The sequence below is a fragment of the Microtus oregoni genome, unplaced genomic scaffold (genome assembly GCF_018167655.1).
Source record: "Microtus oregoni isolate MIOR12 unplaced genomic scaffold, Mior012 000003F_ref0000135, whole genome shotgun sequence".
NCBI lineage: Eukaryota > Metazoa > Chordata > Mammalia > Rodentia > Cricetidae > Microtus > Microtus oregoni.
In genome coordinates this window covers 31,225,001-31,245,573 of record NW_024543062.1, presented here as the reverse complement: position 1 = coordinate 31,245,573, position 20,573 = coordinate 31,225,001, and the positions used below count along the sequence as shown (strand labels likewise).

Below are 20,573 nucleotides of genomic sequence, written 5' to 3'. Positions count from 1 at the left end.
AGCCGCGCCCAGGTGAGGCAGTGCACCCAGCCAGCCTGTCACCTGTTACCTCAGCCCCTAACTTGGGGTGCAGGCCGGCGTCACTCTGGTCCTCACCCGCTTACAGTCCAACCCCCTAGCGGGGCCTTGTTTCCCAATCCGGGGTCCTCCGGTTCTAGGTTCACGCCTCCCGCAGACTGCACCCGGGTTCACCTCAGCCACAATCCGGCCTTGCTGCTGTGCCCTAAAACCCAGAGCTTAGTGTACCCCAAATCCAGTGGGAATATTCTGCCCACACTGAATATTCAAAGGCCTTCTCTGCGTTGCCGCTGCTCACTGTGCCCGGCACAGAGGATGCAGTGACCATGTAGCCAAGTCGCTGTCCTGGAACCAACAGTCTAGTGGCAAATTAGCAGCTTCAGAGCTGGCTTGTGAGTGAAGAAAGCAAAGCGGGCTTGAGGGTTTAGCTCAACTGGTTTAGCTCAACTGGCCCTGCGCTGCATCCCAGCCCCGCACAAACTGGATGTGGAGCCTGCCTGTAACCCAGCGCCCAGGAAGTGGAAGCCAGACTTTAAGTCCACTTTAAGGTCGTCCTTGGCTATGTAAGGAGCCTGAGGCCAGTCTGGGGTAGAGCTCCTGTCTGTAGATGTATAAGCAAGGCAGTTGGATGCACAGAGAATGTCTGGGCTTGATCTAGAGGGTCCAGAGAGCATTTTCAGGGGGTGGCATTGAGCTAAGAGCTGAAGGGGTGGAAGGGCTTGAGCAAGGTGTTGAATTGTGGGAGATAATTTGTGTATGTGTGTGTTAGAAACCAGAGAATTGCAGGAGCCATTGGGAAAGAGTTGTGCTAGGAGCTGAGATGGGGAAGGTGAGCAGGGGCTGGGGAGTGGTCAAGAATTTGTGGTTCCTGAGGGCAGTGAGAAGTGACTCGCGCCAGAAAAGCATGTGCTGAACCTTGTTAAATGATTTTATTTTACTCTTTCAGGGGGCAGAGGACAAAAGAGATTGAACGAAGCACAGGTATGATTCCCCCACCCACGCAGAACCAGGAAGTCACGGACTGGGAGAGACAGGACCATTATTATCTCTATGACTGTGACGGCACCACAAGTTAGATCTTCTGTTGATAGGAGCCCAACCCACCAACTCCAGTTTCTTCCCACCCCACCCAGCTTCACTGCCTAGGGGCTCCCAAGATACAATCTTACTAAAGCTGGAGCCCCACCTCTGCCAGAACCCCACCTACCGTTGAGACGCCTCCATTAATTCCACACAGAGAAAACAGCCTGCGTGGGGCCTCTGGCACCAGACTACATCCTGGTTTCTTAACCTGCTCATCCCAGCGAGGCCATTCTAAAACCATAGGTGATTCAAGAAAGCTGATCTTTAAGATAGTGACTCGATGTCCTGAGACAGGTCTCCACAGGGGTTTGTGAGGTCTCAAATGTCCATCCCTCCTTCCCTCCACCCACCCGCCCATCCCTCCATCCATCCATCCATCCACCTACTCATTCATCCAACTCATTTGAAAGTGTTTGCTCTCCAGCCGACTCTTGTCTTCCCACAGGTCTTGAGGGTGAATGCCATCAACGGGGTGCCATGGGCCGTGTGTGGTCTGTTGAACAGTTAGGCCAAGACTGGAAAACTGAAGGCCACACGATCCATCTAAAGGACACTATCACGTTGTTCACCCACCCACCAGCTGTTGTCCTTGGGCTGTGCGTTTTTCACATCCCACAAAACAAATCTAATGCCTAGTTTTTTGGTTTAAAAAAAATCACTTTTCACATATTGGCTACTTAACAATTAATTACTTACAGCACACAAAAATATTTTCTGCCATTTCTTTCTCCCCACCTTCCTTCTTTTCTCTCTTTTTCTTTCCCTTTCTTATTTTTTTGTTTCGAGACAGGGATTCTCTGTAATGGAGAAAACTGTAATAGAGAAACCTTGACTATCGTGGAATTCACTTTGTTCAGGCTGGTCTCAAACTCACAGAAATCTCCCCATCTCTGCCTCCTGAGGGCTGGGATTAAAGGTGTGGTTTATTTTTATTTTTTATTCTTCTTGAGACAGGTATTACTGTTTAGCCAAGGCTAGTCTAACATCAACTATGTAGCCCATATTGACTTCAAACTCCAGGCAAATCTTGCCTCAACCTCTCAAGTACCAGACAGTTAAAAAACAATACAAAACAAAACAAAAACCCTACAATCTTAAATTCTCAACAATGTTGCAAGTCACATGCAAATAACTTGTCACTAAAATTATCTTAAAATACTTCAATGCTCATGTTCTCCAGACAAAGGCATTCCACGAGCCATGGCCACCCACGAGCAGAGAACTAATGCCGTTCAGCAGTCTCACCCTGTCTTTAGTGTCTAGGGCCCCAGTCCAGGGTCACGTGTTTCATATAGCGTCATTGTGTTCCCATCAGTCCAGAACATACCTTGGTCTTTCCGGACTCCCATGACTGACACCTTTGAAGAGGGTTCATCTGATGTCTCCCATTGGATCACAGGTACCATCCTACAATAGAGCAGCAGTGTGCTGAGTCCTCTCGTTTCACCCCACAGATGACAATTACACTTGTAATTTCAGTGGTCCTCTAGAGAAGTTGTTGGGCTTTGTTTGGTTTGGTTTGGTTCTGTCTTTCAAGACAGGGTTTCTCTGTGTAGCCCTGACTGTCCGGAACTCCTCTGTAGACCAGGCTGGCCTTGAACTCAGAGAGATTCACTTGCCTCTGCCTCCTGAGTGCTGAAATCAAAGGCGTGCGCCACCACTGCCCGGCTTGTTTTATTTTTATTTTTTAAGCAGGGTCCCATATGTAGATCAGACTGACCTCAGACCCACAGAGAGCTCCTGTTTATGCCTTCTGAGTGCTGAGATTAGGTGTGCACCACCATAATGGGCTCAGATCTTAATCTCAGCATCTGAGAAAGGCAAGGCCCCTTCTGCTTTGCTCCGCTATAATGTGTTTCCTTTCCTTTCTAAAAAGCAACAAATACCCATACTTCATGCTTTGTGCTCACTGCCACAGAAATCTTAGTTACTGCCATGACATAACTGTCCCAGGTGTGGTCTGGGACAGCCCCTCAGCTGGCCTCTGTGTCTGTTCAACATGTCCCCACCTTGTCGTAAGTACTTCCTCACTCTGCACAAAATATTTCAGCCCTTCCTGATCCTGAAGTCAGTCATCTCTCCAGGGGGCCCTGGTTCCCTTAGGTGGTGTGTCATATTCAGAAGCCAAGATTGGATGTGCTGGTGGCTGCTGAGGCAACACTGTCCTTGGATTCTCTCAGGAGTTTTGGACATACAGAAGCATCTGAAGCTGCAGCCTCCGTGTGATGTCTTTCTGAATGGAAGCCAAGGGCCCTGGCTCTGGCAGATCTAGCCCCAGTGAAGTCCAAGGGGCCTCTTCTTGCTTCTGCCCTTCCCAAAGGTGCACCTAGCCCCTTCCCCAGTGTTCTCATTGGTTTTATCAGTCTGTTGATTTGAGCAAGTTCCTTTGTTGCTACAGTCCCAAACCCAAGATGCCTCTCATGCCTGCAGTTCCAAGAAGAGACCCCTTTCCTTCCCACAGACCCCAGTTTTCATGCCGAGCCACCTCCACCCATGCAGACACCTTCTTATTCCATTTAGTCTCTGAGACCCTATTTTTGAGCAGCAGGTACCCTCTCCTTCTCCACAACCCTTGTTCAAGAATAACAGGGGGCCAGGTGGTGTATCACACAGTTTCAATCCCAGCACTCAGGAGGCAGAGGCAGGCAGATCTCTGTGAGTTCTAGACCAGCCTGGTCTACAGAGCGAGTTCCAGGGCAGTCAGGGCTACATAGTGAGACCCTGTCTCAAAAAAAGAAGGAAGGAAGGAAAGAGGCTGAGTGAAAAGGAAGGAAAAGGAGAAGAAGAGCCACCTGACCACTAGGCAAGCTGGCTTTAGCGAGAGCCATTAGTTCCCGGTTACCACACCAGCTCACTATATGTAGTAGAGCAGACACTGAGAACTTGAACAACTGTGAGCTCTCTTCACTCCATCAAAGAGACAGGGGATTCAAGTTTTCAAACTCCCTTATCAGGGTGTGGTGGTGCACACCTTAAATCCCAGCACTGGTGAGGCAGAGGCAGGAGAATCTCTGTGAGTCCAAGGACAGCCTGGTTACAAAGCAAGTTCCAGGACAGCTAGGGCTGTTACAGAGAAACCTTGTCTCAAAAAACAAAAACAAAACCAAACAAAAAAAAACAAAAGCAAGCCTCCCAGGGAGGCCCCTCATCATTTTGGACTGCTGGGCCACACCAAGCTTGCAGCACTTGGTGAGATCAGCTGGCCTGGTGGCCGTAATTTGGGAGCCAGGTACTGACTCAGAGGGTGTTCACCTGAAGTTTCTTCATTTTCCTGAACCAACCCCACCCTCTGTTAACAGCACCTTCCCACACTGAATCATCCAAGCCTACCCTACCCCAGTGGCATCTAAGTTCATAACCATTGTGACATTTCATCGGAGAAACAGCCTCAAGTGCAGGATTGCTACAATGATGATGGCGGTGGTGCCGGCAATGGTCATGATGATCATCATGGTGATGATGACACCTCATGTACTAATGCTTGCTGTACACACAACCCAACACCACATTTACTGCACGCTGGCTGTGTGGTCTTGGAGGAGACACTCTGTGTTTCTACAGTGACTGTAACAAATGTCTTGGTGACTCAAAACTGAATTTAGTTAGCCAAAGTTCTGGCTCTCAGACATCCAAGATCAACAACAACACAGGGCCAAAATCGAGGTGTGCTAGCCCATGATCCTTTAGAAGGCTCAGAAGAATCCCATCCTCCCCCTACCAGCTTCTGAGGGAGCCAAATGTCCCATGGCTTGAGTCTGCCCTGTTCCAGTCTCTGCCTCCATCTGCATGGTCCCCTCTGGTGTGTGTGCATGAAGTCATCCTTCATGCTCTCTTACAAGGACATTTGTGATGGTGTACTCGTCAGCTCTGTCACCCCAACAGAATACCTCTGACAATTACTCTATACAGAGAAGGAGTGGGGGGCTGGAGAGACAACTCAGTGGTTAAGAGCACTGTTGCTCTTGCAGAGGACCCAGACTCAATTTCCAACCCACATGGCAGTTCACAACCATCTGTGACTCCAGTTCCAGGGGATCTGATGCCCCCTTCTGGTTTCCACAGGCACCAGGCAGAACCTGGTACAATATAGATGTGCAGGATAAACACTCATACACATAAAATAAAAATAAATCTGAAAAGGAAATATGTTTCTTTTAGCCCATGGTTTTGGATGCCTTCTCTACAAATTCAAATTTCTGAATTTCAGGCCAGGCTGCTCTACAGAGCAAGTTCCAGGACAGCCAAGGCTACACAGAGAAACTTTGTCTTGAAAAAAACAAGCAACAACAAAAAATTAATCATTCTTTTTATTACACTTATTTATCTGTAGAGAGTTTGGTTCATGCATGGAAGCATGTGTGGGAGGTCAGAGGACAGCTGGTAGTCCTCACGTCTCATCCTCCATCATGTGAGTCCTCATGAGGATACAGGGTTCCTCTGTAGCTTTGGAGCCTGTCCTGGAACTCGCTCTTGTAGACCAGGCTGGCCTCAAACTCACAGAGATCTGCCTGCCTCTGCCTCCTGAGTGCTGGAATTAAAGGTGTGCACAACCGCCTGCCAGCTGTGACCCCTAGTTTTAATTGTAAACTTGACAAGCTCTAGAGTCAATAGGAAGTGTTTGGCCTGTGGGCGTGTCTGTGGGGCATTGTCTTGATTTCATTCACTGACCCGGGAAGATGCGCCCACCATGGGCAGCACCATTCCCTGGTTCTGGGTCCGGAACTGCATACGAGTGGGAAAGAGAAACTGAGCAGTGAGCTTGTATTCATCTCTCTGCTCTTGGCTGTGGATGTTAGGTGAGCAGTTGTTCTAAGTTTCTGTCACCTTTGATGTGTCTGCTGTGATGGGGTGTGACCTGGAATTGTGAGCTAAAACAGTTCCTTCTCCCCTAAGTTGCTTATTTGTCTGGATTTTTTTTCACAGGAGCAGAAATAAAACTCCGAACCCAGGCAGGAATTGCAAGGCAGAACAAATAGCTCACTGAATGGCTAGGAAGGAAAAGAGAAAGAGAAAAAAGGGTCTAGAGATTCTTTTCAATGGCTCTCCCAGTGACCAGAAGGCCAGCCCTAGGCTCCCCTTAGGGGCCACACCTTAAAAGTTCTGTCAGTTGTCAACAGGGCCTTGGGCTGTAGACCCAAATTTCTCGATCTGAGCCATCAGTTCTAGACCAGGTTGGTCTGGAACGTGCAGTCCTCCTCCCTCAGCCTTCTGAGTGCTGTAAGCATAGACGTATGTCACCATGCCTGACTCCACACCTGTACCACATGGGCCTATGGGGACGGTCCATATCCAAACTATAGAAGCTGGCCTATCTAGATACTCCAGACAACCTCCTGCCTCAAGACCCCGAAGGACCTTGTGCTGCTTAATGTCAGCTTGATGGGATTAGAATCACCATGGAGACAAAGCTCTGGGCTGTCTGGGAGGGTGTTTCTCCACAGGGCTAACTGACCCTCCCAGACTGTGGTCATTCCCTGTTCTGGAGTCCCAGGCTGAATATGGAGGAGCCGAGCTGAGCACAGGATTCATCTCTCTGCCTGTGGGGGCACTGTGGCCTCTAAGCCCCCTGCCATAAATTCCCTGCTCTAAGGGGCTGCACCCAAACCTTCCTGAAGTTACCTCTGTCAGTATCCTGTCATCTTAGTGGGAAAGCAAGGCAGATCTCTTTAGTCATGAGGCAGCGTTTAGAGGCCTCAAGGGTTAGGAGACGACCGTCGGTCCTCCACACTTCTCTTCCGGAAGTCTCACCTGTCACACGAGGAGTCACAATCACGGCCTCAGCACAGGGCTGATGTGAGGTTTCATGGGTTCATGGGAATCTGGCCTCTGGCACACTGGCAGGAAGAGCTGCCATAAATGGCGGAATATTTATAAATTGATTCCTTGAGTTGATTTCTGCCCAGACTGGCTACTGTAAGGGAACTGATCCTGGTGATTTTGCCTCTCCCATTGCCAGGTTTTCAGCAGGATTTAGTGTACCAAATGGGCTTTGTTGAGCCAACACCCTTTACTGTTCAGAGCCTCTGTGCCAACTACCTTTCTGTTCCACAGGGCTGTCTGCCACCTCTCTCTGGTGAGTGCCAAAGTGACATGAGCCAACAGGCCTGCTTGCTGCTATCCTCGGAAGCAAGGCGACACATGGCAGCCAAATATTTGAAAGATTTTTCAGCTTCTGAGGAAAATAGCATTTGGTCATTTAAACAGCAGAGTGGTTGTGCGTGTGTGTGTGTGTGTGTGTGTGTGTGTGTGTGTACATGTGTGTTTTTTGAGCCAGCATCTCTCTGTGTAGCCCTGTCTGTCCAGGAACTTGTTCTGTGGACCAGGATGGTCTCAAACTCACAGATCTACCTGATTCTGCCTCCCAAGTGCTGGGATTAAAGGTGTGAATTTTTTTTATTTGTTTGGGTTTTTTTTTTTGTTTTTTGAGACAGGGTTTTTCTGTGTAGCGTTAGGAGCCTGTCCTGGTACTCACTCTGTAGACCAGGCTGGCCTCAAACTCATAGAGATCCGCCTGTCCCGAGTGCACCACCACTGCCTGGCAAGAGGTGCATTTTTTAATTATTTATATATTATTTTTTTTGTGTATGAGTGTTTTCCTGCATGTATGTCTGTGTGTCACGTGTGTGTGTGTGTGTGTGTGTGTGTGTGTGTGTGTGTGTTACTTGTCTGGTGTACCATGGCAGTCTCACCAGGGTCATACACACAATTATGGGGTATCCTTCTGGTGGACACTTAAGATCCAAGTGCCCTCCCGGTAGTCTTCATCACTTTGAAGAGAAACTTGTGAACAATAGCAGATGCCCTGTGACTCTCATCTGACCTGTGTCCTGTTTGTTCTGACCAAGAGACTCTGTCACTCAGCTCGACTTTGGTGGGGCACAAGCCAGCCATGTGGGGGCAGGGAGACAGTACAGCAAGACTTGGAAGGAAACAGAAGCGGCTCTCATTAAGACCCCAGAAGTCAGACATAGTGGCACACATCTGTAATCCAGCACGTGGGAATCAGAGACCGAGGATAGTCACAAGTTTAAGGTTACCCTAAGGTGAAAATTAAAAAAAAAGACCCTGGCCTGGAAAGATGGTTCCACAGTTAAGAGCACTGACTGCTCTTCCAGAGGTCCTGAGTTCGATTCCCAACAACCGCATGGTGGTTCACAACCATCTATAGTGGGATCTGATACCCTCTTCTGGAATAAAGGCATACATGCAGATAGAGCACTCATAGGCATAAAATAAATAAATAAAATCTTTAGAAAAAACAGAGAGAAGTGCAAATGCCATTCTGCATGCCCAGCCAGTGAGTGGAGCAAGTGACTGAGAGACAGGGATGGAAGAGAGTGACCCGCAGCTAGGGTGGCACTAGGCCAGGTGTCTCAAAGGATTTCTAAGTGGTGCTGTAGAACAAGCAAATGTGAGTCTCAAGGGGTCATGTTGTGACTGAGAGGTAGCCATCATGGCTTATCTGTGCGGTTCAGGCGGGACACGGTCAGTGTGGGGAGCTGATTAGGCTGGGACTCCGTGCTCACTGGAAGAGACCAGGCGACTGCCTAAGGCAGATAGCTGTTGGCCCACCTTGAAGATCTGGGGAAGGTAGATAGCTGGGACCTACCTCAGGCGACAGAATCCTGATCCTGGTATGGGAATGTTGTGGAATATTATTTTAACTGGGCAAAGATGTGTTACATTTGCTTATGCCGCAGAATGTTGCTTTAGCTGTGTAAAGGTGGGTTGCATTTATGTTGCATTTGTGTAACGATGTAAGGATGTGTTTAATTACGTAAAGATGTGTTGCATCTCTTTCACCTTGCCTGCATAAGGTACCTGATTGGTCTAATAGAAATATGAATGGCCAATAGCTAGGCAAGAGAAAGAATAGGCAGGACTGGCAGGCAGAGAGAATAAATAGGAGGAAAAATCAAGAGAAGGGAAGAAAGTGGAGAACAAGAAGAAAGGAAGGGCCAGGCCCAGGGCCAACCAGGCAGTCACCAGTCAGTGGACATGAGAAGCAGGGAAAGCAAGATATACACAGGGAAAGAAAAAGCAAAAAAGCCCCGAGGCAAAAGGTAGATAAAAAGAAACAGGTTTATTTAAGTTAAAAAAGCTAGCCAGAATGAGCCTAAGCTAGGTGGAGCATTCAGAACTAATAATAAGCTAAGCCTCTGTGTCATGATTTGGGAGCTGGTTGGTGACCAAAAGGGAAAGCCTGGTACGTGGGAAAGTCTGCTCACACTTGCAGCGATGCCAAGGCTACTATAAATGAGCTCTTGCACAGCTCCCAGAAGGTGGAATGGTGTCAGTCAAGAGCTTTGTGAGCGAGCGTGAGGCCACGGTGCCGTAAGCAGCCTTGGAGAGGCTTGAAAGGCCACAGTGCCACAGCCTTGGAGAGGCTTGAAATGTGCATGCATAGACGTGTTTGACTGCCCTGTCATTGCATCAAGTAATGCTCTTCTAGAAAAAGCCTGTCCACGACACTGCATCCTGGTGACTGAAAATGACTTAAGCGGGAAACGTATTTTTTAATCGCATAAAAAAGGTTATCAAAGCTGGGTGTCACTCGTACTCGCCATCCCAGAAGGCTGAGACAGGAGGATTGTCATGAGTTTAAGACCTGAATGGGCTACACATTGAGTTCCAGGCCATTCGGAACTACGGTGAGACCTTATTTCAAAACAAATAATGGGCTGGGTGGAGATGGACCAGTAGGTAAAGTGTTTACTGTACGATCATAGACCCAAGTTCAGATCCCCAGGGCCTCCAGAAAAGCTGGGTGTGGTGGCATATATCTGTAACCCCAACAGATGGACCTGGAGGCTCTCCAACCCGACAGTCTTTTCAAAATGGTGAGCTCCAGGTTCAGCGAGCCCTCTTATCTCAGACAACATAAAGTAGATAGTGAAAGATACATACATACATGTCTTCTGTTCCCCATAAATACATGCATGGGAGAGAGTACCTGCATATACAAGTGCACACACATGTATATATCACACCTACCTATGATGCACAAAGCACCACACATATATCACGCACATGTATTTCATACACATACAGATAGATGCAAACGTCACACATACAGATGCATATACTACACACACGCATATGCTACAATATACATTTATCACACATACAGATGCATATAGCACACATACATATACCACACAAACATACATATATCACATGCATAAATATATCCCGCATGCATATACACACAGATACATATATCATATGTGTGCATAGATCACACAGATATATACAGTATATGTACATATACCACACACATACATATACCATACACATACAGACATGCACTAAATAAAATGAACTGTAATTAAAAAAAAAAAACCTAAGCTATGTTGCCAGGCTTCTTAGGTGAGTTTACTGTCTTTGATATCATCATCTAAACTGAACTCTTTCCTTAATCCTACTCTGATAAAGGCTGTGCCGGGTGATTTCCTATAGGTGGAGTTTTCCTTTCCCAACCATCTGCTACCAAGTAAACAGCAGTGGCTTCCAAATAACTGACTTGGAGACTTAATATAAATATAAATTATAAATGCTTAGCTAATAACTCAGGCTTATTACTAACTAGCTCTTACAACTTAACCTATTTCTTTTTTCTCTTCTTTCTTTCTTTCTTTCTTTCTTTCCTTCTTTCTTTTTTGGTTTTTCGAGTCAGAGTTTCTCTGTAGTTTTGGAGCCTGTTCTGGAACTAATACTATAGACAGACTGACCTCGAACTCACAGAGATCCACCTGTCTCTGTCTCCCGAGTCCTGGGACTAAAGTCGTGTGCCACCTCCACCCAGCTACTTAACCTGTTTCTATTCATCTATGTGCTATCCCGAGGCTCGTGGCTGTTACCTCGATCCCATTTTTTTTTTTTTGGTTTTTTGAGACAGGGTTTCTCTGTGGCTTTGGAGCCTGTCCTGGAACTAGCTCTTGTAGACCAGGCTGGTCTCGAACTCACAGAGATCCGCCTGCCTCTGCCTCCCGAGTGCTGGGATTAAAGGCGTGTGCCACCACCGCCTGGCTCTCAATCCCATTTTTTGTATCCAACTCATTCTCCATCTAGCTGGTGACTCCTCTGACTCCGCCCTTCCTCCTCCCATCATTCTCAGTTCGGCTTTCCCACTTAACTTTTATCCTACTCAGCTGTTGGCCAATCAGTTTGCTTGTTAAATCGATGTCGAGACATGTATTCATACAGTGTCTAGAAGGATTATTCCATAGCAGTTTCCTGCTGGCGACGTGACAGCTACAGCAGTTCTGTGGGTCTTCAACCTGTGGGATAACACCCAGTGTCACCATTTCCCGAGCAGATGTCCCCACGGGTCACTGAATAGAACTGTGCTTAAAGCCCACATCCGTCCTTGTCATTCACAAGCGGTGGACGTGTGCCATAGCTGGTTTGGAGGAATCAGCATGTATGTCACCCAGAGGGAGTAGCTGGAGCGGGGAAACTCGGGAGAAAAACAGCATGTCCCCAGATTGTTCCGTTAACAGGTACTATGCAATAAATTGACAGTCGTCACACACCACATGCTGACCATGTCCCTGGCACTGTGTATAGAAAACTATTAATAAATGACCATCATTTTGTCCACAGTTTATACGCAGCAAACTGCAATCAGCATTAAGACATTCTTGGGAGACCAGGTGGTGGTGGCACACACCTTTAATCCCAGCTCTCGGGAGGCAGAGGCAGGCGGATCTCTGTGAGTTTGAGGCCAGCCTAGTCTACAGAGTGAGTTCCAGGACAGTCTCCAAAGCTATAGAGAAACTCTGTCTTGAAAAAACAACAGCAACAACAAAAAGACAGTCTTCGGAATCCATAGAGGCTCCTCGCCCCCACAAGCTGGCCTCTAAAGATAACACAGGCAGCAAAAGTGCTGGTGTCATTCCATCAAACAACTGTATTCCAGCAGATAGAAGCAGGTAGGGCTGCCTGAGAGTGCTGAGTGAATAGAAGGTTCTGGGATGGAATTCCACATGTAGCCTCTTGTAGACACAAAGCAGGCCTGTCAGAAGAAGTTTTGGTGAGCTTACCTAATGCCGGAGCGTATTGGCCACATATCTGAAGAAGGCCACCAAGGGCAGGCTTCTCGGTTGGGGCTTCTGTCTGCAGGGGAGGGATGTGTGTGACAGGGCTGTGACATGCAGCATGCCTATGTGTGCTGGACTGAGCCCTGTCCTTCCTACCAGTTTCATAGGCAGTTGAAGGGAGAGCAAGGGGCCACTGACAAGTGAGAATACCCGCACAACCCCAGGACAGTCACTAAAAGTGACGTTCCGTGCTAGCAGGATAGAGTCTGTCAGAGGTATGTCCTCCTGATGCCCGGAACTGGTGACCATATGACTACATGTGGTCAAAGGGACTTGGCAGACTAAAGAAAAACCTCCAGGTAGTGAGGGTGGCCCCAAACTACCTCAGCAGCTACATGAGCAGAGCAGAGATGCCCCCAGAGCTCAGAGGGAGCCCAAGAGGAGCCAGAAACCTTTGGCTCACAGTCCCGCTCAGCTCTTGACCCTCACCCACATCATCCATGGTGGACTTGCATCTCATGGAGCACAGAATGCACAGAAAATGCCAGGAATGGGGCGAGAGGCTGCGGGGCATGGAAATGATGTGTTTTTAAATTTCTTAAATTGTTTTTATTGAATTATATGTTTTCCTCGCTCCCCTCTCTTCTGCGCCTCCCCCTTCTACCCTCTCCCATGGTCCCCATGCTCCCAATTTACTCAGGATGTCTTGTCTTCTTCTACTTTCCAGAAATGATGTATTATTTATTTATTTATTTATGTTTGTTCATTTATTTATTTATTTATTTTATTCTTAGTTTTTCGAATCAGGGTTTCTCTGTAGCTTTGGAGCCTGTCCTGGAACTTGCTCTGTAGATCAGGCTGGCCTCGAACTCAGAGATCTGCCTTCCTCTACTTCCTGAGTGCTGGGATTGAAGGCGTGCACCAACACTGCCTGGCTATTTAAACATTTTTTGAAAATGATGTGTATTTGCAAGTGTCTGCATGTGTTTGCATACCTGAGTGCAGTGACTTTGGATGCCAGAAGGGGGCACTGGATTCCCCTGGAACTAGAGTTAACAGGCTATAGTCAGTCACCTGATGGTGCTAGGAACTAAACTTCAATCCTCTACCAAAGCAATGTGCTCTAAACTGCTGAGCCATCTCTTTAGCCCTTAAACATTATTTAATATAAAAACCAAGCCAATCATGGTGGTACACGCTTTTAATCCCAGTGATTGGTAGGCAGAGGCAGGCACAGAGGCAGGCAGATTTTCGTGAGTTCGAGGCCAGCCTGGTCTACACAGTGAGTTCCAGGGCAACCAGGGCTACATAGTGAGGCCCTGTCTCACGTCCTGCCTCAATATAAATAAATAGATAAGAACAAGCTGGTTGTGGTGGCAGCTGGGTCCCGGTTACTTATGAAGTTGAGGCAGAGGGAGGATTGTTTGAGAGCAGACTAGGCAACAGCAAGACCTAAGATTTGAAAACAAACCAATCAGCCCAGGAAGGAAGCTACCTTCAAGGCCCCCATCTCAGTTCCCAGGACCACAAGAAAAACTAAAACAGTTGCACATGCTCCAACCAGATCCATAAAAACACATAAACTGACAGTTCTTTTGGGGGGCTGGGGTCTCTATCCCCTCCTCTCTCCCTCTTTCTCTCCCTCTCTTTCTGACAGGGTTTCAGCATGAAATGCAGGATGATCTGTAATTCCCTGTGTAGTCCAGGCCAGTCTCAAAATCATGCTCTCCCTGCTTCAGCCTCCTGAACCGGGCCAGTGTTATAGGCATATAGACATATGCTGCTGTGTCGGACTCAGAATCGGGCATTCGGAAAGCTCCCTGGTGTACCACACATGCCAATGCATCCGAGGCCTGGGACCAAACAGTGCTCTGTTTCTCAGCAGCAACAGCAACACCACCCAGACTTCAGTGCCCACCACAAAACTGCAAACCCAGAGAAATGAAAATGAAAGCCTTGGTGAACCCTCCCCCAGCGCTATTCAGGGAACACCTGCCCACTGTAAATTCCTCCCCTGAATACTTACTGCGAGCTCGCTTGCCACAAAGTTGGGTTCTTAGAGGCAGCCTGTGAATTTCTCGTTGTCTTCAGGGAGGGTCATCAGCTTAGCCCAATAGTGATGAGAGAGGCCTGAGCAGTTGATAGTGACATACCCAAAACATGCCTTGGTGCCCGCCAGCTAAGTGAGGGCAGTGCCTGGCCTCTGGGCCAATGGAGAGTCCCCTCCATGCAGGGTCTCACCTCCCCATTCTGGCCTCCTTTCATGCCAAGACACCCAAAGGTGCAAGTCCACCATCTCCCCACCTTGCCTCCTTGCCAGGCTTTCCCCATTGTCCCTCTGGGTCCTTGTCACTGGCCTGTCACTAAATATTTTATGTTGCTAGCCGGGCGGTGGTGGCGCACGCCTTTAATCCCAGCACTCGGGAGGCAGAGGCAGGCGGATCTCTGTGAGTTCGAGACCAGCCTGGTCTACAAGAGCTAGTTCCAGGACAGGCTCCAAAACCACAGAGAAACCCTGTCTCAAAAAACTAAAAAAAAGGAAAAAAAAAAGTAAATATTTTATGTTGCTGACTTCCTTATAAAGTCAATCTGGGGCAGGGGTAGGGGAGCTGGAGAAATGGCTCAGAGGTTAAGAGCACTGACTGTTCTTCCAGAGGTTCTGAATTCAATTCCCAGCAACCACATGGTGGCTCACAACCATCTGTAATGAGATCTGGTGCCCTCTTCTGGTGTTCAGGCATATGTGCAGGCAGAACACTATATACATCATAAATAAACGAACCCCCAATCTGGTTCACATATGCAAGTGTGTGTGTGTGTGTGTGTGTGTGTGTGTGTGTGTGTGTGTGTGTGTAAGGCAGAGTACAACTCTCAGGAGTTGATTCTGGACTTTCTGTCTTGTTTGGGGACAGGGTCTCTCTTGTTTCAGCTACTGGAGGGTAGACTTCATGTTATCTGGTCTATGAGTTATCAACATCTTCCATATTGCCATAGAAATATTGAGATTACAGATGTGTAATACCACATCTGCCTACCTTCTTTCCTTTCTTCCTTCCTTTGTTCCTTCCTTCCTTCTTCCTTCCTGTTCTAGGCATCTGATCTCAGGTTATTAGGCATGGGTGGCAAAGTTCAACCACTGACCCATCTCCCTAGCCTTGTTTAATTTATTTTTTTAGACTTCTTTTATAGCCCAGGCTGGCCTCAAAACCATAAGCTGTCATACCCAGCTCTGGTACATTTGGGTGCTTGGCTGTGCAGCAGGCATTGAGGCTACAGCAGGAGGGAACATTACAACAAGAAGTACTTGGACTCTGGCCCCAAGTGCATGGAGCTTGGCCCAAATCCCAGCTTCATACCTCTCTGCTACGGTTCCTCAGGCAAGTAAAAACACTTGTGTGAGGATCAAGTGAAGCTAAAATGGGCTTAATTAAATATTACTCATGATTTCCAGGTAGCACAGATAATTTATAAAGATGCTATGAGCTGCAGGTGGCGGCCATGTAACCATGCAGCTGAAACAGGAATCATGGGGGCCAGTGAAATTGCGTTGGCCAGTAAAAGAGGCCCAGGTAAAGGCTCCATGTGAGGCACATGCCTGTGGCCCCAGAACTTCTGAGGCAGAGGCAGGGAGAACCCCAGTATGAGGCCAGTAGACATTACATACTGGGTTCCAGCTTGGGTTACACAGCAAGACCCTATTTCAAAGAAAGGAGGAGGAAAGAGACAGAGAAACTGGAGGAGGAGGAAAAGGAGAAGAAATGGAGGAGGAAGAGGAGGAGAAATGGAGGAGGCCCAGAATCACAGCGCCTTCAGGTACGTTGGTCAGTCAAGTCCTAAAATCCCTCGAGTTGTGTTTATATGGCAACTGTACTTTTGGAGAAACTGGGCCAGAAATGGGAACAAGCTTGCCCAAGACAAATCAGGGCTCAAAGTCAGTTCCCTCTGAATTTAACTCATGCATATCTGAAGTTTTCAACACACACAGACATGTACTGGACATGTATTGGACAAAGGCTAGATGGCCTTTTCTGCCTCTATGACAGCTGGGGGTGGGTTGGGGTGGCTCCGCCTCCCCTTCATTGGAGATACAGCAAGGGAGATGGCAGCGGTGTAGGACATCCATGGGGATCTTCATGTATGGAGCAGGCATTCCATGAGTAAACGCCTCACAACTAAGGGAAAGCAGAAACATCTGCTTTGTCCTGTGGGATGCACCGAGACCTCTGATTCCATCCACACCCTCCAGTTAAGCCTCCCTTCACTCTCTTACAAGGATGCCTAGTGGGCCCTGGGGTCAGAGGGTGAAGTGATCCACCCAGGAGTGCCGTATCTAGCATGCTGCGGGTTTGAACCTGGTCGTAGAGGCCCAACAACTCTCTATGGCCTTTGTAAGAAATAGAGAAGCAAAGGAATGGAGGAGTGAGGGGATGAAAAAGTGAAATGGGTGGGAAATGAAAGAAAAAAGAATGAATGATGAATATTTGTCTGTATTCTTACATTGTTTTGGGGGTGCTGGGTGCTGGGGATTGAACTCAGAACTTTGAGCATGCTCAGCATACACAATCCCCGTGTTCCCCAGTTGTGTTTTTTCTTTTTAATGGGATAGTTAGTGCATACATATGTTCAATCAGGTGCATTACAGTTATTAAAATCTTTGTATCCACCTCTAAACTACGACAACAATTTACCGGTGACTTGTAATTATGGAGACCGTCGGTTCTTGGTCTCTGTTGTCTATGGGACATCCCCCAAGAGCATTGAAAATCATTAATTTTTTTTTCACTCTGGGCAGCTCCCTGGATGATTTTGATGTTCCTTCCTTTACTTCCAACCGTCACCTCCCCTACTTCATGACTCTGGGTCATGACTGGTCTTTTTATTTTATTTTACTTTATTTTAAAAAAGAAAACACTATCTTTTTTCATTTTACATACTAATACCCAAACTGGCCTTGCCCTGTAGTCAGATTGATGAGTATCTTAAATGTCACCATAGAACCTTCATCCAGCAACTGATGGAAGCAGAGGCAGAGACCCGCAGTGGAGCACTGGGCTGAGCTCCCAAAGTCCAGCTGAAGAGTGGGAGGAGTGAGAATATGAGCAAAGAGGTCAAGACCATGATGGGGACATCCACTGAAACAGTTTACAGACTGTCTTGGCCGGTCCCTTTTCCCTACTTCAAGGACTAGCAACACTTGCTGTCGATTTTCCTCCCACCACGAGGGGGCGCCAGAATAAAATCCCCCACTACTTCCTTTTCCAGGCGAGCGGCGGTGTCGCACTAACAAGTACTTTGGCCTTCGCGGCGCTCCGTGGTCCGGGCAACCGACCGGGAAACAGCTGGCGTCGCTGCCCCGGGCGCCGCGGGACTCTCGAGTCCGGTGAGCGCGTGCTCGAGTTTAGGCTGGCGACTCTTCGCAAACTCAAGAGAAGCACGAGTCAGGTTAGGCTGGGCCGAGGGGCAGGACGAGGCGTCCTCTATCGTCGCAGGTTAGAGGGGTTCGGGGGACCGACCTGACTCGGGTGCCGCGCGGGACCTGTAAAAAGTTGTATGTCAGGTGCTTGGCACATACAGATCCTTACATCATTGTCTCTGGTTATTTTTGTTGCTTTTGAGACAGGTTGGCTTTGAACTCCTGGACTCAAGCTATGGCTTCCTGCGTCGGCCTCCAAAGTACTTGGAACTGCGGGGGCATGCCCCCGAGACCTGCTTGCCCCCTGTAATTTTATGCAGAATGTAAAAATCCTCAGTTGCCACCCCAGCCTGGTCAGGACAATTCTTGTGTCTGTAACGTCCCTGACAGTGGCTGGTCCAGGTTTATTTAAATTGATAATTTGCAGCCCTAGTGGCGCATCATTAAAACATGCTGGCATGGGCCTCGTTCTAAAGTTTCGGTCATCCAGTTGTTCTAGGGTGGGAATGTGGGTCTTAAAGTTGTTCAAAAGGTGCAGCCAAAGGTTGAGCGCCCCTCATAAAAGAGAGGAGACTGTTCAAGTATTCAAGTGAGGGTTCCTGGGTTTGCAGCTGGCTCAGTTTCTGTCCACTGATGCCCCTTCAGATGGCGCTCCCCACGCTGCCCTCTTATTGGTCCAGCCGGAGACCCCAGGATCAGAATGTAGCTCGCCAGCGAGAGCAGGAGGCCCAACTTCGCCAGCAGTGGGAACAGAACAGCCATTATTTCAGGACTTCGGATTTCCGCAGCTCCAAACAGGCACAATGGAGCTCCGAGACCTCCTACCAGCGGAGGCAAGTATCCGTGTGTCCTGCTTGCTGGTTCCTACCGCTAGCTGCTCAGGGGATGTGGCCTCAGGACCTAGGGACTGTGGCTTATGACAGCATGAGTAATCCACGTGGCGATGCTATTCTAGCTGAAAAATGGGGTGTACGGGAGAAAATAGGCAGAGAGATAGCGTGCATTTTGAAAAATAAAATGTATGCAGAGCAGTCGTTTTCTCTGTAGGTGTTTGTGTTCAAACCCACAGCCCTCCCCAGTTTATGTAGAAATGCTTATGAAACTGTGGCCTGAGTGTGGCTGATGAACAGTGGGCTCCTCACCTAGCATGCACGCCTACCAGCGTGAGAAGATGAAGGAGGAGAAGAGGATGAGTCTGCAGGCCCGGCGTGAGAGACTCAGGCGGCTTGTGCTAGAGGAGCAGGACCTGCTGGCCGCTGAGCTGGAAGGGCTGAGTTTGAGCATGAGCCTGCGGGAACAGAGAATCCGGGAGCAGCACAGGGATCTGACGTCAGCCCGGGAAGAGCGAAGGAAACTGGTACCTAGCCTTGGCTAGAGTGGGAGTGTCCACGGCGTGAGCGGATGATTGCATCTATGGGGTTATTCTTGGGAGCCTTGGTCAGATGAGATGACCAGGTGACTCTCGAAGCCATGGGAAAAGCACTCTTTAGAGAGAAAAGATTTATTTGGACTCATGGTTTCAGAGGGCATCAAGCCATCATTTTGGGGAAGGCATGGAGTCCATGCCCACTGGCGCTCACATCATGTTGATTCAGGAAGCAGAGGGCACTTTGGAAGGAGGGTTTAGTCTATAACCTTTGAAGACATGCCACCAGCTAGTTCCTCACCCCTTAAAGGTACCCCAGCTTCTCTAAATAGTGCCACATGCTGGGGAGCTATTGTTTTTGCTGTTGGTTTTGTTGTTTTGAACTAGTCCATGCAGTCCTGGTTTGCCTGGAACATTCTTTGTAGACCATCCTGGCCTCAAAGTCACACTTCTTCACGCCAGGATCAAAGGTGAATAACCTACCTGGCTGGGAACAAGCATCTAAAATGTGAAGCCTGGGTAATAGATTCCGCCATTAAAGATTTGTACGAGGTGGGGAGGGTAGCCATGTCTTGTTGGCACTTCAGCATGTAGTTAGGTGTTTCAACAATGATTGTCTCACAACAGACAAAGAATCAACAGTTGTCGAGCCCACGGGCTTGGATATCTTTGCACATCTGGTCTGGTGCTGAAGTCTAGGAGGATTTTTCTCCTTCCTTCCTTCCTTCCTTGCCTGATTAATTTATGGTTTTCTGTTTGTAAGAAGTTGGAGTTAATACCAACCATAGTAACCTGAGCTTGCCAGCAAGAGGGCAGACAAAAGGCCAGCACCCCCACTTCAGTGCCTTCAAGGGGAGTGTTTGGTCTGTGGTAGCTCCTCTCTCGGCCTTATAAGTCATTGCGAGTGATTCTTCCTTCCTCTGCTCAGTTCTGTGGTCCCACAGAAGTCTGGGAACATTATTTTATCTCAAGTGGCTATGGTAACTAGTGTCTGTGTGTTTCAACTTGCTATGTATTTGGAGACTCCCAGAAGGGACCAAGTCATACCATCAGATCTTAACTCTTGGTCCATTCTGCTCTGATGTCCTGTCCCCAGACCTGTGCTTATAAGGAAAGCAGACTTAAGTGGCTGATTGTTGACATTGCTGGATGGAGAAGGTCATGGCCTCAGCTGACTTCTTTTGTCTTTGTGTAAGTGCATGGATTTGAACAGCGATGTCAGGTGTCCTTCTGTGTTTTCTCGATAGATTGCTGAACAACTTTTATATGATCACTGGAAAAAGAACAACCCCAGGCTTCGAGAGGTGAGAATGAAGAGCCTTGCGTTGCTTTGCCCGGGTGGGGATAGTGTGCTTTCAGATTTTTTTGTTTATTTTGCTTTGTTTTGTTTGGTTTTGGTTTTTTGAGACAGGCTTTCTCTGTATTAGCCCTGGCTGTCCTGGATCTCACTCTGTAGACCAGGCTGGCCTCAAACTTACAGAGATCCTCCTGCCTCTGCCTCCCAAGTGCTGGGATAAAGGTGTGTGCCACTGCGCTGGCTTTTGTTTGGCTTTGAATCTGGATTTGTGCTGGGTTGATACAGAGGAAGAAAGATCACCAGGCAGACGGTCTGGTCGGACAGCACTGAGCAGTGGCCGTGAACTCTGCTGCA

At 48.2% G+C, this 20,573-nt stretch overlaps 1 protein-coding gene across 7 annotated transcripts in view; it reads left to right on the top strand.

Annotated features, from left to right (window-relative positions):
• The first annotated feature begins 17,451 nt into the window (after positions 1 to 17,451).
• Positions 17,452 to 20,573, top strand: part of LOC121446627 (trichoplein keratin filament binding) — a 17,474-nt gene continuing 14,352 nt past the window's right edge. The window contains exons 1-5 of one of the 7 annotated variants that reach the window (XM_041649376.1): positions 17,524 to 17,632; positions 17,764 to 17,816; positions 18,202 to 18,389; positions 18,703 to 18,913; positions 20,170 to 20,226. In XM_041649376.1, coding sequence (XP_041505310.1) covers positions 18,202 to 18,389; positions 18,703 to 18,913; positions 20,170 to 20,226 — 456 coding nt within the window. In that variant the 5' untranslated portion in view covers positions 17,524 to 17,632; positions 17,764 to 17,816. The other 6 variants (XM_041649374.1, XM_041649371.1, XM_041649372.1 and 3 more) reach the window with 6 other exon arrangements.